Source organism: Chrysochloris asiatica, unplaced genomic scaffold, assembly GCF_000296735.1.
Source record: "Chrysochloris asiatica unplaced genomic scaffold, ChrAsi1.0 scaffold00083, whole genome shotgun sequence".
Lineage (NCBI taxonomy): Eukaryota > Metazoa > Chordata > Mammalia > Afrosoricida > Chrysochloridae > Chrysochloris > Chrysochloris asiatica.
Genome location: NW_006408601.1, coordinates 7,731,748 through 7,753,254, shown reverse-complemented (window position 1 = coordinate 7,753,254; position 21,507 = coordinate 7,731,748). Strand labels below are relative to the sequence as shown.

Below are 21,507 nucleotides of genomic sequence, written 5' to 3'. Positions count from 1 at the left end.
CTCCCACAACCCTCTCTACTTCTCAGTTGGGTTTGACAATCGTTGCATTGGCCACACAGAACTCCGGCACCATACTCCCAGTACGGGGTTTATTAGTTAATACAAGATCAGAAAGTGCTCAGGGCACAGCTGTTCCAGTCAGCTGCTGGCTGATAAATACGCATAGGACATAACCACTCCACATAAGCCTCAGCCTGAAGTCACTCAGCTGTAGCTCAGGGATCAGCAAACCTAGTTTCCCCACTTAGGTGCCTGGAGGCACCCCATTCTATAAGCAAATTTCCTGCCCAAAGTCACTCAGTTTTACTTGCTTCCTGATCTGGGAAGTCCACTGCTCTGTCTTGTGCTCTGGTTCTTGGTTCTGCGGCTGCTGCTCCTCTGCCCCTCCTCTGAAGTCATGACTTTCTGTCTCTGGTTCTCGGAGCTTCAATATGCAGTGATGTCAGGGTCCAAAGGAAGCCTTCCACTCCTGGCTCTACTTCTTTGGTGGTAGTGAGATCCCCCACTGCTGCTTCTGAGATGGCTCATTTTAAACCCATGCTAAAGCTTCAAGTTTTTACAATTACAATGAACTCTGCTGAATCATATCATCCTATCAGTATCTTCTCTCACCTTCTCTTACACAGACCCAGCAAGGCAGAAACACTGTTTTGGTGGGATTTACAGACTCTGACTAGAAGAGACATTAGGTAACTCAGAGTAACACGTATCTACTTTCAGAGGCACAAGTCTAAGACATGCGTTCTCAATGGGAGCAAAAATTGATTCTTGGGGAAGAAAAAAATCCTCACTGTTACAAGGTGTGTGGCCCACCACAAGGCCAAACTCCACAAACAAAAACAGTGTGTTTGTGGTATTAAAATTTCCTGGCAGATAAAGTCAGAAAGTTAATTAATAATGATTACCAGAGGCTGGGGAGTCCTGGTGTGACACTGTGGGTTAATGCGTCAGACTGCAAAGCCGTTTGAACTGCAAGGTTGGTGGTTCAAGCTCACCAACTGCTCCTCGGAAACCCTATACAGGGTCGCTATGGGTCGGAATTGACTCGACGGCACTTAACAACAACAACAACCAGAGGCTGGAAGGAAGGGAGGGAAGAGGCAGCTACTGCTAATGGGTACAGGATTTCTTTTTGGGGCGATGTGACACCCGAAAATAAGCACTCCTCCTCGAGGTCAGTTTGAACATAAGGTCAGAGGCTCAAATTCACCAGCCACGCCTCAGAAACCCTCTACACAGTTGCTATGAGTAGGAACCAACTGGACAGCACTTAACAACACCACCACCAAAAATGTTTATGGGAATTAGATGGTAGTGATGGTTGTACAACTTTGTGAATATACTATTAAGTGTCGTCAAGTTGGTTCCAAATCATAGTGGCACTGTATGCAGTTTCTGAGGCTTTAAATCTTTGTGGGAGAAGAAAGTCATATCTTTCTTCCTTGGAACAGCTGGTGAGCTTGAACCGCCAACCTTGTAGTTGGCAGTCCAGTGCATATTGTATGGAGCATGTTGTTGTTGTTAGGTGCCATGGAGTCAGTACCGACTCATAGTGACCTTATGCACAACAGAACGAAACACTGCCTGATCCTGGGCCAACCTCACTACTGTTGCCACGCTTGAGTCCCTCAATGCTGCCACTTGACCAATCCATCTCAATGGGGGTCTTCCTCTTTTTCTCTGCCCTTCCACCTTACCAAACATGATATCCTTTTCCAGCATAGCATAGAAAATACTAAATTGAAAAAAAAAAAAAATTTTTGCAAGGAAAGGATAACTAGGGGGGAAATGTCTCGAAAAGCTCTTTACTGTTGTTAAGTGTCATCGGTTCCAACTCATAGCAATGCTGTGCAGGGTTTCTGAGGCTGTACATTTTTGCAGGAGCAGAAAGCCTCATCACTCTTCTGCCGAGCAGCTCATGGGCTCAAACCACTGACCTCGTGGTTCACAGTCCAGTGCTTATCCTGCAGGAGGAAATGAAAAAAGAAGTTCAGCACAGCTCTGAGGAGATGGGATGGGCAAATCTCAGGCCAAACAGGAAAAAGTCAGGCGTGTGAATTTATGTTCAACGTACAGCTCTAAAAATATCCAAGTGAAACAGATTAATGAGGTTCTGAGACCCTCTGAACCTTTCCTCCTGTCACCTCCTCCCAGGGACACGGGAGACACACTAGGGGTGTGTGAAGTCGACATCACTTTGTAAATCAGTGTAAGCTCTGGGCTGTCACCCTCCAATATAAAGAAGTTTCACTTCCCTGTATTGTCTCTGCCCTTTCTCCCACCTTGTCCCCAAGTACCAGGGTGTGATGACAAGCCTGGCCTCTCTAGTCATAGTGATCATATTACTTGAATCAAAATCAGACCTCATGGTATGTGGCAAGCATGAGAACAAAGGGACAGAATATTTAACACGGGAACAGTTCAGGGCAGTCCAGGGCACGTGGGTACTGTAGCTGACGGCACCTTCTCTGGCAGGTCCTTCAGATTCCATGGTTGTCTTCTGACAGGGCCACGTGGGACTTCAAAGCTTGCCTGGAGCCCTGATAGCTCTAGCTGCTACCCCGAGTTCCCACCCACACATAGCAGGCTCTGATGCCACAGGCCTGGGCTGCCCAGGGAGCATGCCCTGTCTGAGCTGTCAGTCTGAGACATTGACCTGCTTACTTGAACCCAGTGTTGTTGTTAAGTGCTGTCAAGTCGATTCTGACCCATAGCGACCCTGTATATAGGTTTCTAAGGTGAGCTTGAACCACCGACCTTGCACTTCAAATGACTTTGCATTAGCCCACAGCACCATACCAGGACTCCAATGAGGAGGCCTCATATTCTTCTGCCTCGGAAGTTTGTCCTCCGAGGAATCAATGGTGCCTTTCCCACATTCTCTCTCTTACTTGACCAGGTCCCCAGGCCCTCCTCACACACCCATTTGCCTATTCTGGATGCCACACAGGTTCAGGTAATGGTGGTTCCCCAGGATGACCATGGTCCACTCCCCACACTTCTCCATGTATGTGTGGCTGCAGATTGGTCACAGGGATGATAAAGACACATTCATGTTGGGGTTTGAGGGAGCTCAAAATGGTCATGGAGGATGCAGTCTGCTCACTTTGAGCCTGAAGATGTGTGTTTTCTCCCCTGCTGCAGCCCCGAGCGGGAGACGTCAGCTGACTCGGACATCAGGTACAATGTCCTGGGATTTACCCTCCAGGACAGGCTCTTCAAAGGGCTCCATGGAGCCTAAGTCCAGGTCCTGATGCTGGGAGGAGGCCTGAGAGGACTTGGGCTCCTTTGGGTAATAATTTGGAAGCCAAGCTGCCTTTGTCCACCAAGCTGCTCCCTTTCCCTGAGATTGTCTTTTCTCCTAGTCAGTTACCTTTTTTTTTTTGGTCTTCAAAAAAAAACAAAAATCATATCACACTAAATGTTGTTTCCTAGGTTCTGCTTTCAAAGTCTAGCTATATGGGAGCTTCTAAGAAGGCAAGATGGCAGGGCTTGAGTTTTTACTTGATGTGGTCATACTTGAAACCCCTCTCTGGCTACACTTGAAGCCCTTCCTTGGCTCTGTGTAGAGGGGAGAGAGAGAGAAGCCACCAGAGGCCACCCAAAGCAGATTCTGATGGCACCTTCCCCTCTTAGCACTGCCCCACCCTTGCCCCAGTCTAGGCCATCAGTTTGACAACTGCCTTACAGCCCCTGAGACTCCATTCCCCTTCTTTTTCCAGGAAGAGAGGCCCTGTGGCCTATGCTTCTCAGAAGCCATGGCTGCTAAATGCCACTGTGGAGGAGAACATCACCTTTGAGAGTCCCTTCAACAAGCAACGGTAGAAGCCCTTTGGAGGGAGGTGGGCTGGGACAGGAAGGATGGTCATGACAGCTTTAACCAGTCTACTTAGTCCCCACAGCCTCAGGAAGCTGCTCTGCCTCTTCATCAATCACCCACGCCCAGATGTCCTGCTCTAGGGGCTGCTGGTCTGGTTTCCAGATGATTCCATATGGTCCATTTGGAAACAGAGCCGGACACTGGGTCAGCTCAGCTTCTGTGGAGGAGAGGGAGGTGCTGTGTTCTCATAAGGCCCCAGAGCTGGTAGGAAGGCTGACCCCACTCATCACAAGTCTTCCTCAGCCCCTGCCTGGCCATCCTCTTTGCCCCTCCCCCCCACTCCAACTCCAAGACTCACACATTATTTCCCTTTAGTGATAACAATGGCCAATATTAGTGAGTTCTTACTTACCATGTACCAGGCACAGTGCCAGACTATTTGTTCACGTTATCTCCTCTAATGCTGATGACAGCCTCAATCAGCAGTTCCTGTTATTATCCCCAGTGGGTCCCTGGGTAAAGCAAACAGTTAAGTGCTTGCCTGCTAACTGAAAGGGTAGAAGTTCAAATCCACCCAAAAGCCCCTTGAAAGAAAGCCCTGGTGATCCGCTTCCAAAAGATTACAGCGATGAGAGCCCTCTGGGTTCAGTTCTACTCTATACACATGGGGCCACCAGAAGTCCGAATGCACTCAACCGCAATAGAGAATTAGTATTCCCATTTTATGAATGAGCTCAGGGAAGTTCAGCAACATGCTCAAGACCACCCTGGCAGTAAATGACAGAAAAGGAACTCAAATCCAAGGCTGCCTGTCACCTATATACATGCTCGTCACCAAGATACTCTGAAGCCTCCGTGAGCCCTGGCTGCCACCTGCCCAGGCCAAGGGCTAGGGAGGGAGGCATAACAGACTGGGCAAATATTTGACCAGCCATCATCATTAGCGCCTAAACAGTGATTTTCCCGACAATACCCTGAGCATGGACTCTGGCAGCAGCTTTTTCCACTACACGGCAACCGTGGGGCCTCTCTTGTCACTTGCTTGGTATATATTTATGCCCATTCATTTCCATCCTTCAAATATTTAACTTGCTCCAAGACTGTGTGAGGTGCTGGCCTCATGTCTTTTCTAGCTCACATGATATTTGCTTGCACCCAGTGGAAGACCCATTAAAGCCATTGCTTGGCCTGGCACAGCTGCCCAGAGATTAATGACCCTTAACAAGTGCTCAGGCCTAACTCTGGCCCTGCCAGTCAACCGTGCCCCCACCCCCACCCACTCCAGGTACAAGATGGTCATTGAAGCCTGCTCCCTGCAGCCGGACATCGACATTCTGCCTCATGGAGACCAGACTCAGATAGGAGAACGGGTTAGTAGCAACCTCCAAAGGGTTTTTTCAAAGCTGAACCCCTCAACCTCACCTGTTGTTCATTCATGGGTCTTCCTCCTCTCCATCTCCATCATACTTTCAAACGCCTCCTCAGGAAGAGCAGGGAACTGAGAAATAGGAGAGGTCTGAAGGCTGCAGAGTTGCCTCCAGTGAGAATCATTTTTAACAAATGATTTCCTTGAGCCCTCGCTGATTGGTGGTTGTCCTTGATAGGTTTTTAGGGCTTCTCGGTGGGAAAAGTTAACCTAGAGTCATTCAGATGACAAGTGGGCTCTGTGCTAGACCTGGGACGATGTTGTTTGTGTCCATTCTCTAGGTGGAGCCCCTCTTCAGTCACCTTAAATAGGACTCCATCGCAGTCCTCCCTGCTAACAGGCCTCCATGTGTATGATTTGAATCCTTATGTTCTCTGTCTTGGTTTTCACTGGTTAGAGGACCCCTAGACTTGCATGATGAGTCTTCATAGAACTCGGCATCATTTCCCACATTTCCAAATGAAGTCAGTAAGCATGTTCCTTCTGTATGCAAGGAGAGGAGGGAGCAAAGAGTAGATAGAGCCAGGCCTCTGTCCCAAAGAGCTTACAGTCAAATAGGCCTGCATGTGGTCCACTGGAAGGGCCATGAGGATATGACCTGGTCCTTCTCTTTGGTGACAGGGCATCAACCTGTCTGGGGGTCAGCACCAACGCATCAGTGTGGCCCGAGCCCTCTATCAGCACACCAATGTTATCTTCTTGGTGAGTGCTCCAATCCAGCCTTGGGGATTCCAAGATTAAGAGGAACAGAGTTCATTTATAATTAGGAGTCACAGCTCAATTCAGGGCCAAAGTATATGGCTTAGACTGTGAGAAACATTGTCCAAGAAATCGGCAATGAGGCCGGAGAAATCAGGGAGAGCTTCCTGGAAGAAGACCTTGAATCCTCAGTTAGTTAACACAGAAGGAAAGAGGGAAGCCCTTTGGACAGGGAGTTGGAACAACAAGCCTCAGGTCCCCAATCCCAACTTTATTCCTTTCCCCTGAATACAGGCAAACACTCCCCACTAAGCACACTTCCAAGACACAGGGCCCAGGAAGGGCTTGAGTTTCGATGGAGTACTGAAGAATGAATAAGTGTTCACCAGGCGAACAAAAGCTAGAGCAGAAGGGACAGCTTGGGCAAAGGTCTGAAATGCCAAGTCCCCTGGAGCCCTGGAGTATAGGATGGGGCGGGTGACAGGTGAGACCAGAAAAGAAGTCTGAGCAGGAATTTTGACTTTATAGATAATGGGGAGCCACTGGGGTTTCAAGAGTAAGGATGGTGAGTGATTAAATCTGTTTGAGAGTGATAACTGATAACAGCCCACTTTAAGATGAGGCAACTGTGACCTGGATAGTTCAGATAAATTGTCCAAAGACTACACAAGTTAATTAGTGACAGGCCCTGGACCAGAGCTGGTGTAACTCTGATTGTTTTTATATTGACTGTTATCTTTCTTCCTGTACCTGCTCCTCCCCTTTTTCCTCTACCCAGGATGACCCCTTCTCAGCTCTGGATATCCATCTCAGCGATCACCTGATGCAGGCTGGGATTCTTGAGCTTCTCCGGGATGACAAGAGGACAGTGGTCCTAGTGACCCACAAACTACAGTACCTGCCCCACGCAGATTGGGTGAGGGCTCCACGAAGGTCAGGATGTGGAGGGCTGAGGAGATGGTAATCAGGCATTTGTGAAGAAGTCAAGTGTGTTGGTAACCATTACTGAGGGCTGTGAAGCAGGAGAGATTGGCATTGGACAGCTTCATGCAGATTGGGTGGCACCAGACTGGGCAGCTTAGAGAGGCCCTACACAGGCTGGGAGTTAGATATCACCTAGATCCAGGGGCCTTGCCCATCTGAGCCTGGGGTCCCTGTTAATACAGCTGAAGTATGCTGAGAAGGAAGCAGGCCCTCAGTTCTTGCCTTCTGCTGAGCCCTGCCACTTGGAAGAGTTCCCATTTGGAAGGGAGCCATAGGCCACTCTCAGCCTTCCTACCTTCAGACTTACCAGAGGTGGATGAGTTTCAGTTCAGATCCTATGGAAAACAGAGAAATAAACCATGGCAGTAGTAACAGAAACTTCAGTATAGTCAATAAACTGCAATTTTGTGAAACCCCACATTAACTAAATTCCTATAAAATGCAGAGTGCAGACTTGGATTCATTAGATAGCACTTGATTTTTTAAATGCAAATCAGGTGACTTTTGAACTCACTTGCCTGACTAATTCCCTGTATTAATTTGCCCCTGATCAGCAAAAGTGTAGGCCCACCCCCAAGTTTGAAATCCGTGCCAGTGACCCTGCTCAAATAAATCCATATATGATGAGATCCTCCAATATAAGAAGACCAAAAAAGAAAAGTCCAGATTTTTTCAAAAGAAACTATTAAAACAGGTGCAGAAGGTTTATTTCTGAGTTTCTGTAGTGGCCTGAGTGGGGTAGTTCAGGCCAGTCTTGAGTTAAAGAAGGCAAAGCACAGGTGTCCAGTTACTGACATAATAGGTCTCCAGGTGTCTCTTCCTAAACCCCAATGTGAGGTAGGTGGAAGTGGAAGCAGTAGGGACAGGTGTCTGAATGAAAGACAAGTCTAATGATGATATCATTGAGTGTTTTCAATGAGACAAGTTTTATTGACTTCAAAAAGGTGTGACCACATACATTTAGTCCAACAGATGTTTCGCCAAGCACTGATGGAACCTACCAAACCTGCCATCCAAAGTAGCTAAGAGTAGTATGCCATTAGCCCATTAAATGTATGAAAAAATTCACTGGGAGAGTTCTTGAGGGTGACCAACTAGCTTGAGCAGGATTGTGATCTACAAAACCTGACCAACCTTAACCTACTGCACCACCAGAAAGCCTTCTCATAGTGAGCAAGGGAAACGAAGCTAGCTGTTCCCTCTTATAGCCTCCTGGGAATTATGGCTTTGTGACACCCTCGATTCAGAATTCTGGCCTCCAGAACGTGAGAAAATAAATTTCTGCTCTTATATGTCAAAAACAAAACAAAAACAAAAAAACCTTGCCAACCACAAGACATTCACTGCAGATCACCTCCAGATGTTCCCAACGCTGAATCCTGGGGACACACTGGTGGGAATAAGTCATCACCCTTGGGCCAGCTGCAGTGGGTGAGCTGGAGGCTGTTTGTAGTGAGGAAAGAGACATGTGTCCCACCATGTCCCCTCGGTCAGGTGGGAGCATGTCTTTTCAGATCATTGCCATGAAGGACGGCACCATCCAGAGGGAGGGCACACTCAAGGACTTCCAGAGGTCTGAGAGCCAGCTCTTTGAGCACTGGAAGACCCTCATGAACCGGCAGGACCAAGAGCTGGAGAAGGTGAGTGCACTGTGGATCGGGAGGAAAAGGTTCTGCTGAAACCTGAACTCATAAAAGACCATTGGCCCTGGAAGTCCTCGAAGGACAGATACAGCAGCTGGTTGTGAACTTGCCCCTAGCTGAAGAGAGCCAGGACTGTGTTACATGTTTAGTTACATGTTTCAGAAAATCAACTCAAAATGGCTAAGCAAAGAAAAAAAGAGGGAGCTAAGGGTTTATTTATTAAGGCGCTCTGGTAGCATAGTGGTTATGAATCGGGCTGCGAACTGCAAGGTCAGCAGTAAGAAACTACCAGCTGTTCTGCGGGAAAAAGGTAAGGCTTTCTGCTCCTGTAAAGATTTACAGCCTCGGAAACCCTGTACAGGGTCACTATGAGTCGGAACCGACTCCACGGCACATAACAATAACAAGGGTTTATTGGTTCAATAAAATGAAGAAGTCCAGATATATCATAACTTCAGGTGTGGCTGGGTCTAGAGGGCCAAACAGTGCCATCGCCATCAGCATTCTGTTTCTCCCCTTCTCTTGGCTCTACGCCCTGAACATTGGCTTCATTCTCTTGGTGGCAGTGAGAGCCTTCAGTATCTCGGGTTTATATTCTCCCAGCTCAGAGGTCAACAAAGAGAAGAAAGAGTGTCTTTTTCTCAGTTGGTCAGCAAATGCCCTGGGGCAGACTCTCATTGGTCCACTTTAGTCATATGCCCACCTCTGAACAAATCATGGTAACCAGTGATGAATGTGATGATTGGCCACTGCTGGGTCACATGCCCACCCTGGAGCCAGGGAAAATGATCATCCCCATCAGAATCACAGAGACTAAGAATGGGAGAAAGTGATTCCCAACAGGGATGGTGGAGCACTATTAGCTAGTGAATAATGAATGGATAGGAGAAAATGCTGAGCAAGACAAATGTGGGTGTGTCCCCTACAGTACCTGTCTACATGGTTCACTGAGTAGACCCTATTGGCTGTGTGAAGAATTAAATATCAGCCAGCACAGTCAGATACATCCTGAAGTGGTGGGAGGAGGGCACAGGACTGGCTGACATCCTCTGGCCATCCCTTCAGGGCCCCAGAAATGCTGGACTTCTTGCTGGTTCATTCAGGGGGCTGGTGAGGCAGACTGGGAAGCACATTTTCTGTCAAATGTGGGTCCTGTCTACCCATGGGCACAAAAAAGCCCGACGCAGGCTGTGATTTAGGGGCTCTCAGCCTCCTGAAGTTCTCTTTCTTTAAGCCTATAACTCCACCATTCAGTTCACTCTTTGAGTGGGTTGAGAGCAAGAGCTCTTTGTTAAAATGCAGGCACTTCAGCCTCATCACCTGGCTCCTTGGGCTATTAGCTGTCAGCCTGGTGAGCAAAGGATAGGCTGTTGCTATGCTGGTGGTCACAAAAGGTCTTGGAACCGGAGATAGGAGCGGAAGGATAGGAAGAGTGGCTGGAGGGAGCCTTAGACAGCAGAGAAAGCTTTAGAAAGAACTGGGCCCCAGTCCTGTCTCGGAGTGGCCTCTCTGGGCCTCAGGTTCCTTCTAGGACTGCCTGGGGTTCAGATGGGTCCTGAGTGTGGACTTTGTTAATTTGAAAGTTCTGTTCAAACACAAAGCAATTTTGTTACTGGCATTCCTCTGACTGGCAGTGTCTCCTAGAAATAATTAGGAGGGCCTTGAGGACAAGATTCTGGATTCTCCTCTCCTTTTAGATGTTCTGTGGAACCTGGCCCCAGGCTGTGGGCTTCATAACAAGCAGACCTGGTTTCAAATCTCAGTTGCACAAGGGTATTCATGGTCTCTAGGTTTCAGTTCCCCTTCAGTAAAATGAGAATAATAAAACCCACCTCCGTACACTGCCGTGAGGAATAAATGAAATAACCCACTTAGAGCTCTCAGCACAGAGCCTGACTGAGAGTTGTGCTCAGTGATTGTTGAAGGAGGGGCCATGAGTTATCACTGAGATTAGAACCCGGACTCCTGGGCTCCTTGCTGCCTCTAGTAGAACCCTAGAACCTTCTGGTCTGAGTCTGCTCACCTCTGACCTCTGACCACTAGCCTCAGGCTGTTTTTTGTTTCCCACTCTGGCCATCACCCTCTGAGCTCTGCTGAGTGACCAGACTCATCATGGTAGGAAAGAGCCCAGCCAGAGGCCTGAACTATAACTGCTTCTTCTTCCTCCTATGGTTTAAGGTCCTCAAGAGTCAAGATGGCCAGTGTACAGGAGGCCAGGCTAGAGCACAGCCAGGCATTCCCCAGCTCCGAGCAGGACTAGCCTGGGCCCGCCTGTAGGCCGGGCAACCTGGGAGCCTTACAATGGTCAGCCCAGTGGTAATTGCTGCCCACTCTCCTTTTCTTCACCCTGTAAACCCTGTCTGTCTTTCAGGAGATTGTCATGGAGAGAAAAGCCACAGAGCCATCCCAGGGACTTCCCCGGGCCATGTCCTCCAGAGATGGCCTTCTGCAGGATGAGGAAGAGGAGGAAGGTATCAACAGTAGGGCTGGGTGTGAGTCTGGCCTGAGACCTGATCAACCATGGGTATTAAGTTTTGGGGTTATTAAGTAGTGAGATAGCCTTTGACAACATCCCTGTGTGCCCCAAATTTCCCATCTATAAGTGGGATAAAATACCCTTGGGTTCAACTCCAGAGGAATGTGAAGCCACAGGGTGGGTCCTTGCGGCCTGCAGAGGAGGTGGCCGAGAGCGAGGAGGAAGACAACCTGTCATCGGTGCTGCACCAGCGAGCCAAGATCCCATGGCGAGCCTGTGCCAAGTACCTGTCCTCCGCCGGCATCCTGCTCCTGTCTCTGCTCGTCTTCTCCCAGCTGCTCAAGCACATGGTTCTGGTGGCCATCGACTACTGGCTGGCCAAGTGGACCGACAGTGCTCTGATCGTGAGCCCCGCAGCCAGGAACTGCTCCCTCAGCCAGGTGCTGCCGGCTGCCCCACAGCACTGGCCCCGTGAGGGTGGGGGCTGAACCAGAGGACAGTCCAGGGACCCACCTTCTTGTCTGCCCGGCCCAGGAGTGCTCCCTTGACCAGACGGTCTACGCCATGGTGTTCACGGTGCTCTGCAGCCTGGGCATCGTACTGTGCCTCGTCACATCAGTCACCGTGGAGTGGACAGGCCTGAAGGTGGCCAAGAGGCTGCATCGAAGCCTGCTGAACCGGATCATCCTGGCCCCCATGAGGTACCACCCTCCCTTGGCCATGGTGGGGCTGTGGGCATGTCACCATTCTCTGAGCCTCAGTTTTCCCATCAGTAAGATGGGAATATATGACCTGTGTCTCTGAGGATGCAGACAGTTCGCTTTGGGCTACTAAAAGGTTGGTGTTTCAAAGCCACCAGGTGGTGCCATGGGAAAAAGTTCCAGCAATCTGTTTCTGTAAAGAGTTGTTGAGTACCATTCAGTCAATTCTGACACATAGTGACCCCATAGGGCAGAATATAACTGTCCCCATAGGATTTCCTAGGTTGTAATCTTTATGTCCTTGTGTGGAGCTGTGGGTTAATGCGCTGGACTGCGAGGTCAGCTTGAACCACAAGGTCTGTGGTTCAAGCTCGCCAGCCACTCCTTGGAAATCCTCTATAGAGTCACTATGAGTCGGAACCGACTCTACGGTACTTAACAAAAACAATCTTTATGAGGAATCGTGGTGTGGCACTGTGGGCTAATGTGCTGGACTGTAATGTTGGTTTGAACCACAAAGTCGACGGTTCAAGCTCACCGGTAGCTCCTCGGAAACCCTATGCAGGGTCACTATGGGTTGGAACCGACTCTACGGCACTTAACAATAACAACAATCTTTATGGAGTCCTGGTATGGCGCTCTAAGATAAGCACTAGACCGCAGGGTCATTTGAACCACAAGAGGGGTGGTTCAAATCTACCAGCCACTCCTTGGAAACCCTATACAAGGTCGCTGTGAGTCAGAAACAACTGGGTGGCACTTAATAACAACAGTCTTTATAGGAGCACAGCGACTCTGTAGGATATGCACCAGACTGAGAACCACAAGGTTGGTGGTTCGAGCCCACCAGACACTCCACAGAAGAAGATGAGGCTTTCTAATTCTGCAAAGATTTACATCCTTGAAAACCATATAGAGGGTCACAATGAGTCATAACAGTCAGTGACGCTTAGCAACAATCTTTATGGAAGCAGATAGCCAGGGCTTCTCTCCCTCAGGATGGCTGGTGGGTTTGAACTTCAGACCTTTCAGCCAGCAGCTGTGCATTTAACCATTACACTGCCAGAGCCAAGAAAACCCTACGGATCAGGTTTACTGTGTAGCACATGAAGACGCCAGGAGTCAGAATCAACTCCACAGTTTCAACTAGTTTGGGTTGGTTTTTTGGTCACTGGCTAGGGGGAAAGACCCAAGGATACAGTGTGTGTCAAAGTGTCCTCAGTGCAGGAGGCAAAACGCCAGTAGAGTTTGCTCAGCCAACGTGCTGGGCACTTTATGGTCAGCTCACCTTCAGTTTGAGTGTCTTCAGGCTCTGGGTAAATGTTAGCTTCTCCTCCCCAGACAGGTGCCACCTGCCCAACCCTGCCTTTCCCTACCCTCTCTCCACCTCAGCTAGCCCCCAGGTTCTGACACTGGGACTCAGGTAGCTAGTCTCTTGGTGTGAAGGCATTTTAAGGTTGCCCCTGCCCAGTGCCAGCTCAGTTGGTCAGTCTGGTTTAAAGACATGACAGGCAACCACTGAACCTTTTGCTATCTGCATAGTTTTACCTTTCCCAGACTACAGAAGTAATAATAAGTCAATGGTCACCACAGGAAGAGAGGAAGGATGAGTGGGTGGAATGTTTTAAGAGCCATAAACCGTTCTGTATGCTACTGTCTGTATGCACATAGGATTATGTATTTGAAAAACCCATAAACTCACAGATTAACTCTGACCCATGACACCCCTGCATGTGGCAGAGGAGAGCTGTATGGTTTTCATTCGGAAGTAGATTAACAGGTCTTTCTTCCAGGGGTGCCTCTGGGTGGGTTTGAACCACCAGTCTTTCAGTTGGCAGTTAACAATTAACTGTGCCATCCAGTGATTCCTGTTGAAACCTCTTAGACCCTACAACACAAGCTTGACTCCCAATGTATGGCCTTCAGTTAATAATAACATGCCATAGGAATGCAAGCTGTTGATTGCAGGAGAGACACTATGCAGAGGGGAGGGGGCATATAGGAGCTCTGTGCTTTCTGCTTAGTCTGTCTGTAAGCATAACACTAAAGAAAGTCCATTAAAAACAAACAAAACCCACAATGGACAGACAGGCTTCTGGCCCCTTGTCAATGCCAGACTTACCATCTGACGACACTTTTTACTTTTCAGCTTCTTAAGTTGTCTCCATGGCCCACTGGCATAGCCTCTAAGTTTATTTATCTTCTGTTTGCCCCAGATTTGTGGTTCTAGAATTCTGTTGTTGAGGTTGGGCCGACTCAGGGTTAGCCAGCCGACAGTCTGTCCCCAGGGCCCTGCTCCACTGGCAGGTTGCCCCTTGGAGGGGACTGTGTGTTCCCAGGGGGACAGCTGTGAGTGAGTCCAGCCAGCCTAGGAGCCCAGAAAGGTGGCAGCAGTTACACATGGACTTAGGCTAACAACAGGCAGCCAACCCTTTGGGTGGCTGCGGGGATTCTCAGGGACACAGGCCAGATGTCTGCAGAACTGCGAAGGTGACCACCCCCAGGGAACCAGAACCAGCTTTCTGGACATTTTGCCCATGATTCCAGAGACACTTAAATAACTACTCTCATTCAATAAACAGGAAATAGATGAATAAACAAATGAATAAACTGCTCTTCTGCTTGCCTCTTAGGTTTTTTGAAACCACACCCCTAGGAAGCATCCTGAACAGATTTTCATCTGATTGTAACACCATCGACCAGGTACATAGAACTGTGCCTCTTCCCTGCACCACCACCCCCCCCACCCCCGTCAGAGAGAGGCCAGTTCCTAGGGGACTTGTCCTGTCTGGTGCCGAGTTCCCCAGATCAGGTGATCAGAGGCCTGCTGGGGGGTGGGGGAGGAAATCAGTGTCTCCCTCAATCCTTGTCCCCATTTAACTACGATGCTGTGTCTCTTTGGTGAGGACTCATCATAAGGCTGAGGGAAACTAAACCACTTTGCATTTTAACTGAGACCCCACTGGTTCATTCCAGCAAAGTTCCAGCACATTCTGATTCAAGGTGTCTGATGTGATCAGCCTGTATTTTTTATTCACCATTGTGCTGGGTGGTCAGAAAGTTTGGATCGCTGTTCGAGGGGAGTTTACAGTGTAGCTGTAGCAATTAAGACGTGTGCCTGTAATAAAATAAAGGAAGCAAGACATGATGACAGGTAACACTGAACATAACAAAACACCAAAACACACAGAGCCTTTAGGTGCAGTGAGACAAGACAAGTTCAAGTGCAGGCTTGAGGCATGGGACTAGGCTCTATGGTTGCTTTGAAATGTGCCCTAACACTATAGGAAGGACTTTCCTCTTTCATTGAGCAAGATGCTCCTTGTGCGAACAGAAACTCCCTGAGAAGAGCCTATAGACTTCTCTAAGGTCTTTCTTCCTGGAGCTCAACCCTGCCTGGACCTCACCTCCCTCTCTTCTCCTCCCCCAGTACATCCCATCCACGCTGGAGTGTCTGAGCCGCTCTACCTTGCTCTGTGTCTCAGCCTTGGCTGTTATCTCCTATGTCACACCCATGTTCCTCGTGGCCCTCTTGCCCCTGGCCATTGTGTGCTACTTCATCCAGAAATACTTCCGGGTGGCATCCAGGTGATGAAAGCCTTTGCCAGTCATGAGTGGTGGGGGTGATGGGCGGGGTGAGGGGTGGGAGATGCATGAGCATCATAAAAGTGTACAGTCATAGTCTTAAAAAGAAAAAAAGAAAAAGAAAGAAAGAACTAGAACCACTCTTATTCCACTGCTCTAATACAACCACTTATTAGCACCACACACCGCAAAGAATACCAGAGTCAGTTCCTTGGGAGTTAAGATCAGGATTGGAATTGTTAGGTTAGGGTGGGTACAGGTTTATGCCTTTTTAACATTTTGTCAAAATGCTTCCAGTGACCAGGCAGGTTGCTAAGGAGTGTGATCAGAGGGCACCTAACAGGGGAGGTGCTAAAGTAATCATTACCTCCTGGCCCACGTGATTCAGGAAGTCGTGTGTGTGTGTGTGTGTGTGTGTGTGTGTGTGTGTAGTGGGGGGCAGCCTCTCACAGCTATTCTCAATTATTCCATTTGCCACATTCCCCTCTTTTCTACTCAAAAGTTTCTAAGAATATTCTCTAGAAAGTTCTTTCTGGGAGTTATTCTATTTAACTCATACAGTCAACAAATTCTAGAGAACACTTTAAAGAACTTCAAGGCTAGTGTTTCTCAAACTGCCAATTATAACCCATTAGTGGATCATGAAATCAATATTGTGGCTCACAACCAACAATTTTTTTTCTCCTTTTTTTAAATGAAATAGTGAGTTTTGCTTCATGAAACTTTAGTTTGGGTTGTGTAGTTGACTGGCAACGTAGAAGTCTTTCTTCTCTGGGATGTGGTCAGAAAGGTTAAGTACCTTTCCCCAGGAACATAGTTGGTTAGAAACCGGAGACAAAACATTGATAAGCAACAGCAATAATTAAATTCAGACCCATTTTGGCCCTAATTACCTTGCCCATAAGGATCCACAATTGTATAAATGGCTTTTTGCCTATGTGATCCAGAATCCCCTGGTACTCACGAGGAACATAGCGCATTCTTATTCACAGAATTACAGTGGCTTTTTCAGTGCCGAAGGAGCTGTTCTACAAAGTTCATTTCTTCTGCCAGAGAAGCCGTCCAGTTCCTCTGACACCACTCTGGCCCTGGAGTTGCTTCCTCCATTCTAACCTGGTTTTCTGGAGCTAATGTATTTTGTTAAGGTGCAGCTGTGGGGAGTAGCAAGTGATTCTATTTCCTTGGAAACCTCTGGCTTTTCCTCCCAAGGAGTTCTTTAGACCTGGGCCTGTGATGTGCAGAAACCTACTTTGGCTAGGGGCAGGCTGGGGCAGTGCATTGACAGGTTTGTGCGTTATCTTTTGCTTCCTCTGACCAGCTGTCTCACCTGCTAGCCTGACATCGGAGCGAGGTTGTCCAGCAAATGTGCACAGCCTGGCAGAGATGTGGGGAGGCCTGGGATAACTATGGCCATGTCTACCATGCTATGTTCCCTCAATTTTCCATAAATGCACAGTCTAGCAACAGCTCCATAGAGTGGTGCCATCATCTTGCCTCTTTACAGATGAGGGCACTGAGGTCTAGAGACAGGAAGCCACTTGTGTACACATTAGTAGTGGGTGGGACTAGGATTCAAATGCAGGCTGTGTCCTGAGCCTGCCCCTGAACCATTCCACTCTGTTCCCCGCACACAGGGACCTGCAGCAGTTGGATGACACCACGCAGCTCCCGCTGCTCTCGCACTTTGCTGAAACTGTGGAAGGCCTCACCACCATCCGGGCCTTCAGGTATGAGTCTAGATTCCCTCTGGGGGAGTGTGTGGGCAGGGGGCTGGTGTAGTGTGGGGGGTCCCAGAGTCACAGGTCATCAGATTTCATTCTCAGGGCTCACTTTAGTAAGACCTGGGACACACCTCTCTTAACCTCCTCTCAACCCCAAGGCCCACATCATCTCCACCAGAGCGGACCATTCATTCATTATGCACCATGACCCTAGGTGGTGAGCGGGATTATTTCTATTTCACAGACAAGGAAACTAAGGCTCAAAGCAGCTATATCACCTCTCTGTGTCAGGTCCTATAAAGTCCAGACTTGGACCCAGTTGTTCACTCAACCAACTGACTGAGCACATACCATATGCTAATCCCCATGGGAAGGACAGAACTGAGTCAGAGGAGCCCATGACTCTAAGCAGTCCAGGACAAATCCATGTGACAGCTGGTCTGAGTGAAGGAGACCGGGGTTGTGGGAGTATAGAGTAGGCTTCATGGAAGAAATGTCATTGAAGCTGAGACTCAAGTGACCTGGCTGGAGGGACTCCCCAAAAGCTTCAGTGACTGTACCACCTGCCCAGCACTCTGAGTGGTGATGTTGTGCTGGACGGAGACACAGAGGCTGCCTGGGAATGGAGGGAGCTATTGCTTAACCTCCAGCTGATTTATAGGGCAGCTCTCACCCAGAGAGTGGTTCTCGGTTATTTTTAGGATGGCACAGCTATGCAGTGTGGCAGTGACCATGCAACATCAAGCCCTGTGTCCATGAGTAACCTCAGGTCTGTAGGACCAGCCAAGACTCCAGAGAGACTTGCTTTTCCTCCTCCCAACTTTCAAGGCCAGTTGCTGCCCTGGGAGAGGTGCCCAGCCCATCCCAACCCCCAAAGCAGCACCGTTGCCTCTGTTCATTCCCTGGGACCTCAGCAGCCAGTGAGAAGACAGCCTCTTAAGTCGTAAGAAAAGCAAAGCAGCGGAGTTCTAGCCCAGCCTTGACCCTGCTCCTTGGACAGCCCCTAGCCCCATACAAGACTATGGTGTCTTCCACATAAAATCTCCAAGTCACAAGCCTGAACTTCCCCTGTTCTTTCAGCTTTCAGGTCCAGGCTCTGCTTTGTGTTGGTAATGTCTCCCTTATAAATGATACCCCAGAGGCCTTTAGGCTGGGCTTAGGGTCGAGAGTTTGTAACTTTCCTAGTGTGGGCCAGACCCTCTTATGAGTAGATCCCAGAGTCCTTAGATGCTACTGGTCAGCCAGAGGAAGTGCTCCAGCAAGGCCTTCCACATCCTGCTCTTCTTACATGATGGGTGACTTTCAAGTCATCCTGTGTGTGACTGCTTTGTTGGTATCAGCCAAGTGGCCTGCTCTATTGAAAGCTAACTATCACTTACTGATTGTGTATTATCATGTGCCAGACACTGTCAAGTGCTGTTCATGTATTATTGCATTTAATCCTCACAACAGTCCCATGGCACGGGTAGGAGCAGCCACATTCTACAGACAAAGAAACGGAGACTAAGGCAGGTAACCAACCCAAGGTCACATAGACACCGAGTGCTGCCAGTGTTGAGCTTGGAATCCTCTGGTCATTCATGAGAGACCCAGCTTTCTCCCCAAATGTTTCAACCATGCCTAGCACTTGACTCTGTTTTACAGAGACTATTTCTGCCCACGTGGGAGTTTTCATCCTGACACAGCCAGTAAGGAATGATGCTCCCACTCATGCCCAGGTCTGCATGGCTCCAGAGCTAATCTTTCCTCAGATACTCAGAAGCTCCCATGTCACACATCCTCATGCGTATACTCACCCTTAGATCCGTCACACACCAGTCTTGTCCCTCACACATGGTCCTCAGACCCTCATACACTGAGTGCCCCAACCTGCCCACCGCCCACCTCACTCTCTTTCTCACACACACACATCTTCAACACACACATCCTCAAACCCTTTAGATGGATGATTTCACACTCACCTCAGACACATCACTCACACGCAGGGGTGGGTAATACTTGCCTTGGCTGGGCAATCAAACTCTCTCACACCTCAGACTCACTTCACCACCCATTAGACACATCATTCAGACATACTCTTTCCACCCAGAAGTAATCAAAGCAGAATTTCTTTGTTATGACTTCTGGGAGTGACAAGCCAATGCCCAACAAGACATACCTTGAGTCCCTGTGAGCGCTATTAGTCAGCAGGTCCAGTGGTGCTGAGACTTCTCTTCATTCATTCCTGTATTCCTCACCAAACATGTGTTCTTGCCCTCTCCTCTGGACCCTGCTCAGGTCAGTCAGATCTGAGGGAGGTGGCCAAGGAAAGTGATGGGAGCAGCCCAGGAGGTAGGTCTTATGCAGTAACTCAGGGGAGAACATGGTGACACAAGAGTAGGAAAGAGCCCTCCAGAGTCCCGTGTCCTGAGAGACCTACCTGAAAGGGCTAGGTAAGGCTCCGTTCATCCATTCATTCATTCATTTGATATTCATTATAGTGTTAGGTTCTGAGGATACATCAGTGAACAAAACAGATGTGATCTTGGTCTTTCTGGAGCTTACAGTCTAGTGAGAGAAAGATGGATCATAGCAACTAAAGAAATGAAGTAAATAACTAAGAGTTTGAAGAAAATGGAATCCTTGAGTGGCACTATAGGAGAAACACTGGACTGCTAACCACAAGGTTGGCAGTTCAAACCTATCAGCTATTCTTCAGAAACCCTACACTAAGTCGCTATGAGTTGGAACCAACTCGATGACACTTTACAACATGATAGGTAGGGAGAATCTGAGCAACTTTGTGAACCAACATTACTCCTTCAGACCCTCCTCTTCATCTTTCCTCCAGGTATGAGGCCCGGTTCCAGAAGAGGCTCCTCGAATACACTGACTCCAAAAATATTGCCTCCCTATTCCTCACAGCTGCCAACAGATGGCTGGAAGTTCGCATGGCAAGTATTACCCACCCCTGCTCGGGGGCCTGGAACACGGGTGTCTGATAGTGGTGTGGAGCCAGCCCAAGGGTCAAATATGGGACACCGGATTGTGTGTGTGTGTGTGTGTGTGTGTGTGTGTGTGCAATGGACTCTTGAGCCCTCCTGCCCAGCCTCAGTGTCCTACCAGTGTCTATCCTGAGACCCTCTCCCCATATCACAGCCTGTGGGGTTGTGTATCTGAAGTGTGTATAAGAATGGTTGTGTATTTAACTGTGCTGAATTTGAAGAGAATCACATTCATTGTGTATATATGTGAGCCAGGTGTTGGGGTAAATGTGTGCAGGTGTGTACAGGTGGTTGGGGGATAGAGGAAGCATTACCTTGTGGGCACGTGTTGTCACGCTAGGCCTGTGAGTGATCCGGTGGTATGTGTGTGAGTGAGTGGGGGCTGGGGTTGAATCTTGGTGGGACTGCTCTCTGCCCTGGCAGGGCGTGTGAGTATGTGGTAGGGTGGGCCTGTGGTCTCAGCCCCAGGCTGCCAGGCCAGCTCCTCTCCCTCTGCAGGAGTACATCGGTGCGTGCGTGGTCCTCATTGCAGCTGTGACATCCATCTCTAACTCCCTACACAGAGAGCTCTCTGCCGGCCTGGTGGGCCTTGGCCTCACCTACGCCCTCATGGTGAGTGGGCTGGGCCAGGGGAGGGTCCGACACCAGAGAATCACAGGGCATCTTCCTTAAGCAAAACCACCCCAGAACATACTCTAAGCTGATTTGAGGGCCCATGTGGGCAGGAAAGCAGGGCAGAACCCTCTTCACCCAAGCTCCAAGCCCAAGAGGTGGTGGGAAAGAACTCAATTCATTGTAACCCTCCCTCTAGCTCCAAGGAGTGTCCCCTTTAATAGCCAGTTGATGGGCAGCAAAAAGCATCTAAGGGCCCCTTGTCCCTCAAGCTATGAAGAGCTATCCTGGTGGCAAGGTGTAGGGCCAAGTGCTCACTGTCTGTGGCTGACTGCTTGCTGCCTCGATCTCCTTTTCTCCACAGGTCTCCAACTACCTGAACTGGATGGTGAGGAACCTGGCAGACATGGAGATCCAGCTGGGGGCTGTGAAACGTATCCACGGGCTCTTGAAAACCGAGGCAGAGAGCTATGAGGGGCTGCTGGGTGAGGGGCGCCCAAGAGGATTCCTGGGGAAAGGGCCCAGAGGAGAAGAGGCATTGGGCTGGGGACCTGAGGGAGCCTCTAACTGACCCCCATCTTGGCCCCCAGAACCATCACTGATCCCCCAAAACTGGCCAGACCAAGGGAAGATCCAAATCCAGAACCTGAGTGTGCGTTACGACAGCTCCCTGAAACCCGTGCTGAAGCACGTCAATGCCCTCATCTCCCCCGGACAGAAGGTGAGGCAGCAGCTCTACCGTGAGGGTAGTGAGCAGTGGGCACACAACCTCCCAGCTCAGATCCCACACAGGGATGGAGGCTCGGGCCTCCTCTCCTCTCCTCTCCCCTCCCCTCCCATCCCCTCCCCTCCTCTC

At 49.2% G+C, this 21,507-nt stretch overlaps 1 protein-coding gene across 2 annotated transcripts in view; it reads left to right on the top strand.

Annotated features, from left to right (window-relative positions):
• Positions 1 to 21,507, top strand: part of ABCC8 (ATP-binding cassette, sub-family C (CFTR/MRP), member 8) — a 92,843-nt gene that overhangs the window by 67,362 nt on the left and 3,974 nt on the right. For both annotated transcript variants that reach the window (XM_006865795.1, XM_006865796.1), the window contains 16 exons: positions 3,145 to 3,180; positions 3,723 to 3,821; positions 5,106 to 5,190; positions 5,868 to 5,948; positions 6,724 to 6,861; positions 8,444 to 8,569; positions 10,944 to 11,043; positions 11,247 to 11,488; positions 11,583 to 11,749; positions 14,383 to 14,452; positions 15,180 to 15,337; positions 16,969 to 17,061; positions 19,886 to 19,988; positions 20,538 to 20,651; positions 21,016 to 21,136; positions 21,242 to 21,372. In XM_006865795.1, coding sequence (XP_006865857.1) covers positions 3,145 to 3,180; positions 3,723 to 3,821; positions 5,106 to 5,190; positions 5,868 to 5,948; positions 6,724 to 6,861; positions 8,444 to 8,569; positions 10,944 to 11,043; positions 11,247 to 11,488; positions 11,583 to 11,749; positions 14,383 to 14,452; positions 15,180 to 15,337; positions 16,969 to 17,061; positions 19,886 to 19,988; positions 20,538 to 20,651; positions 21,016 to 21,136; positions 21,242 to 21,372 — 1,864 coding nt within the window. The remainder of the gene's footprint in view (positions 1 to 3,144; positions 3,181 to 3,722; positions 3,822 to 5,105; positions 5,191 to 5,867; positions 5,949 to 6,723; positions 6,862 to 8,443; positions 8,570 to 10,943; positions 11,044 to 11,246; positions 11,489 to 11,582; positions 11,750 to 14,382; positions 14,453 to 15,179; positions 15,338 to 16,968; positions 17,062 to 19,885; positions 19,989 to 20,537; positions 20,652 to 21,015; positions 21,137 to 21,241; positions 21,373 to 21,507) is intronic.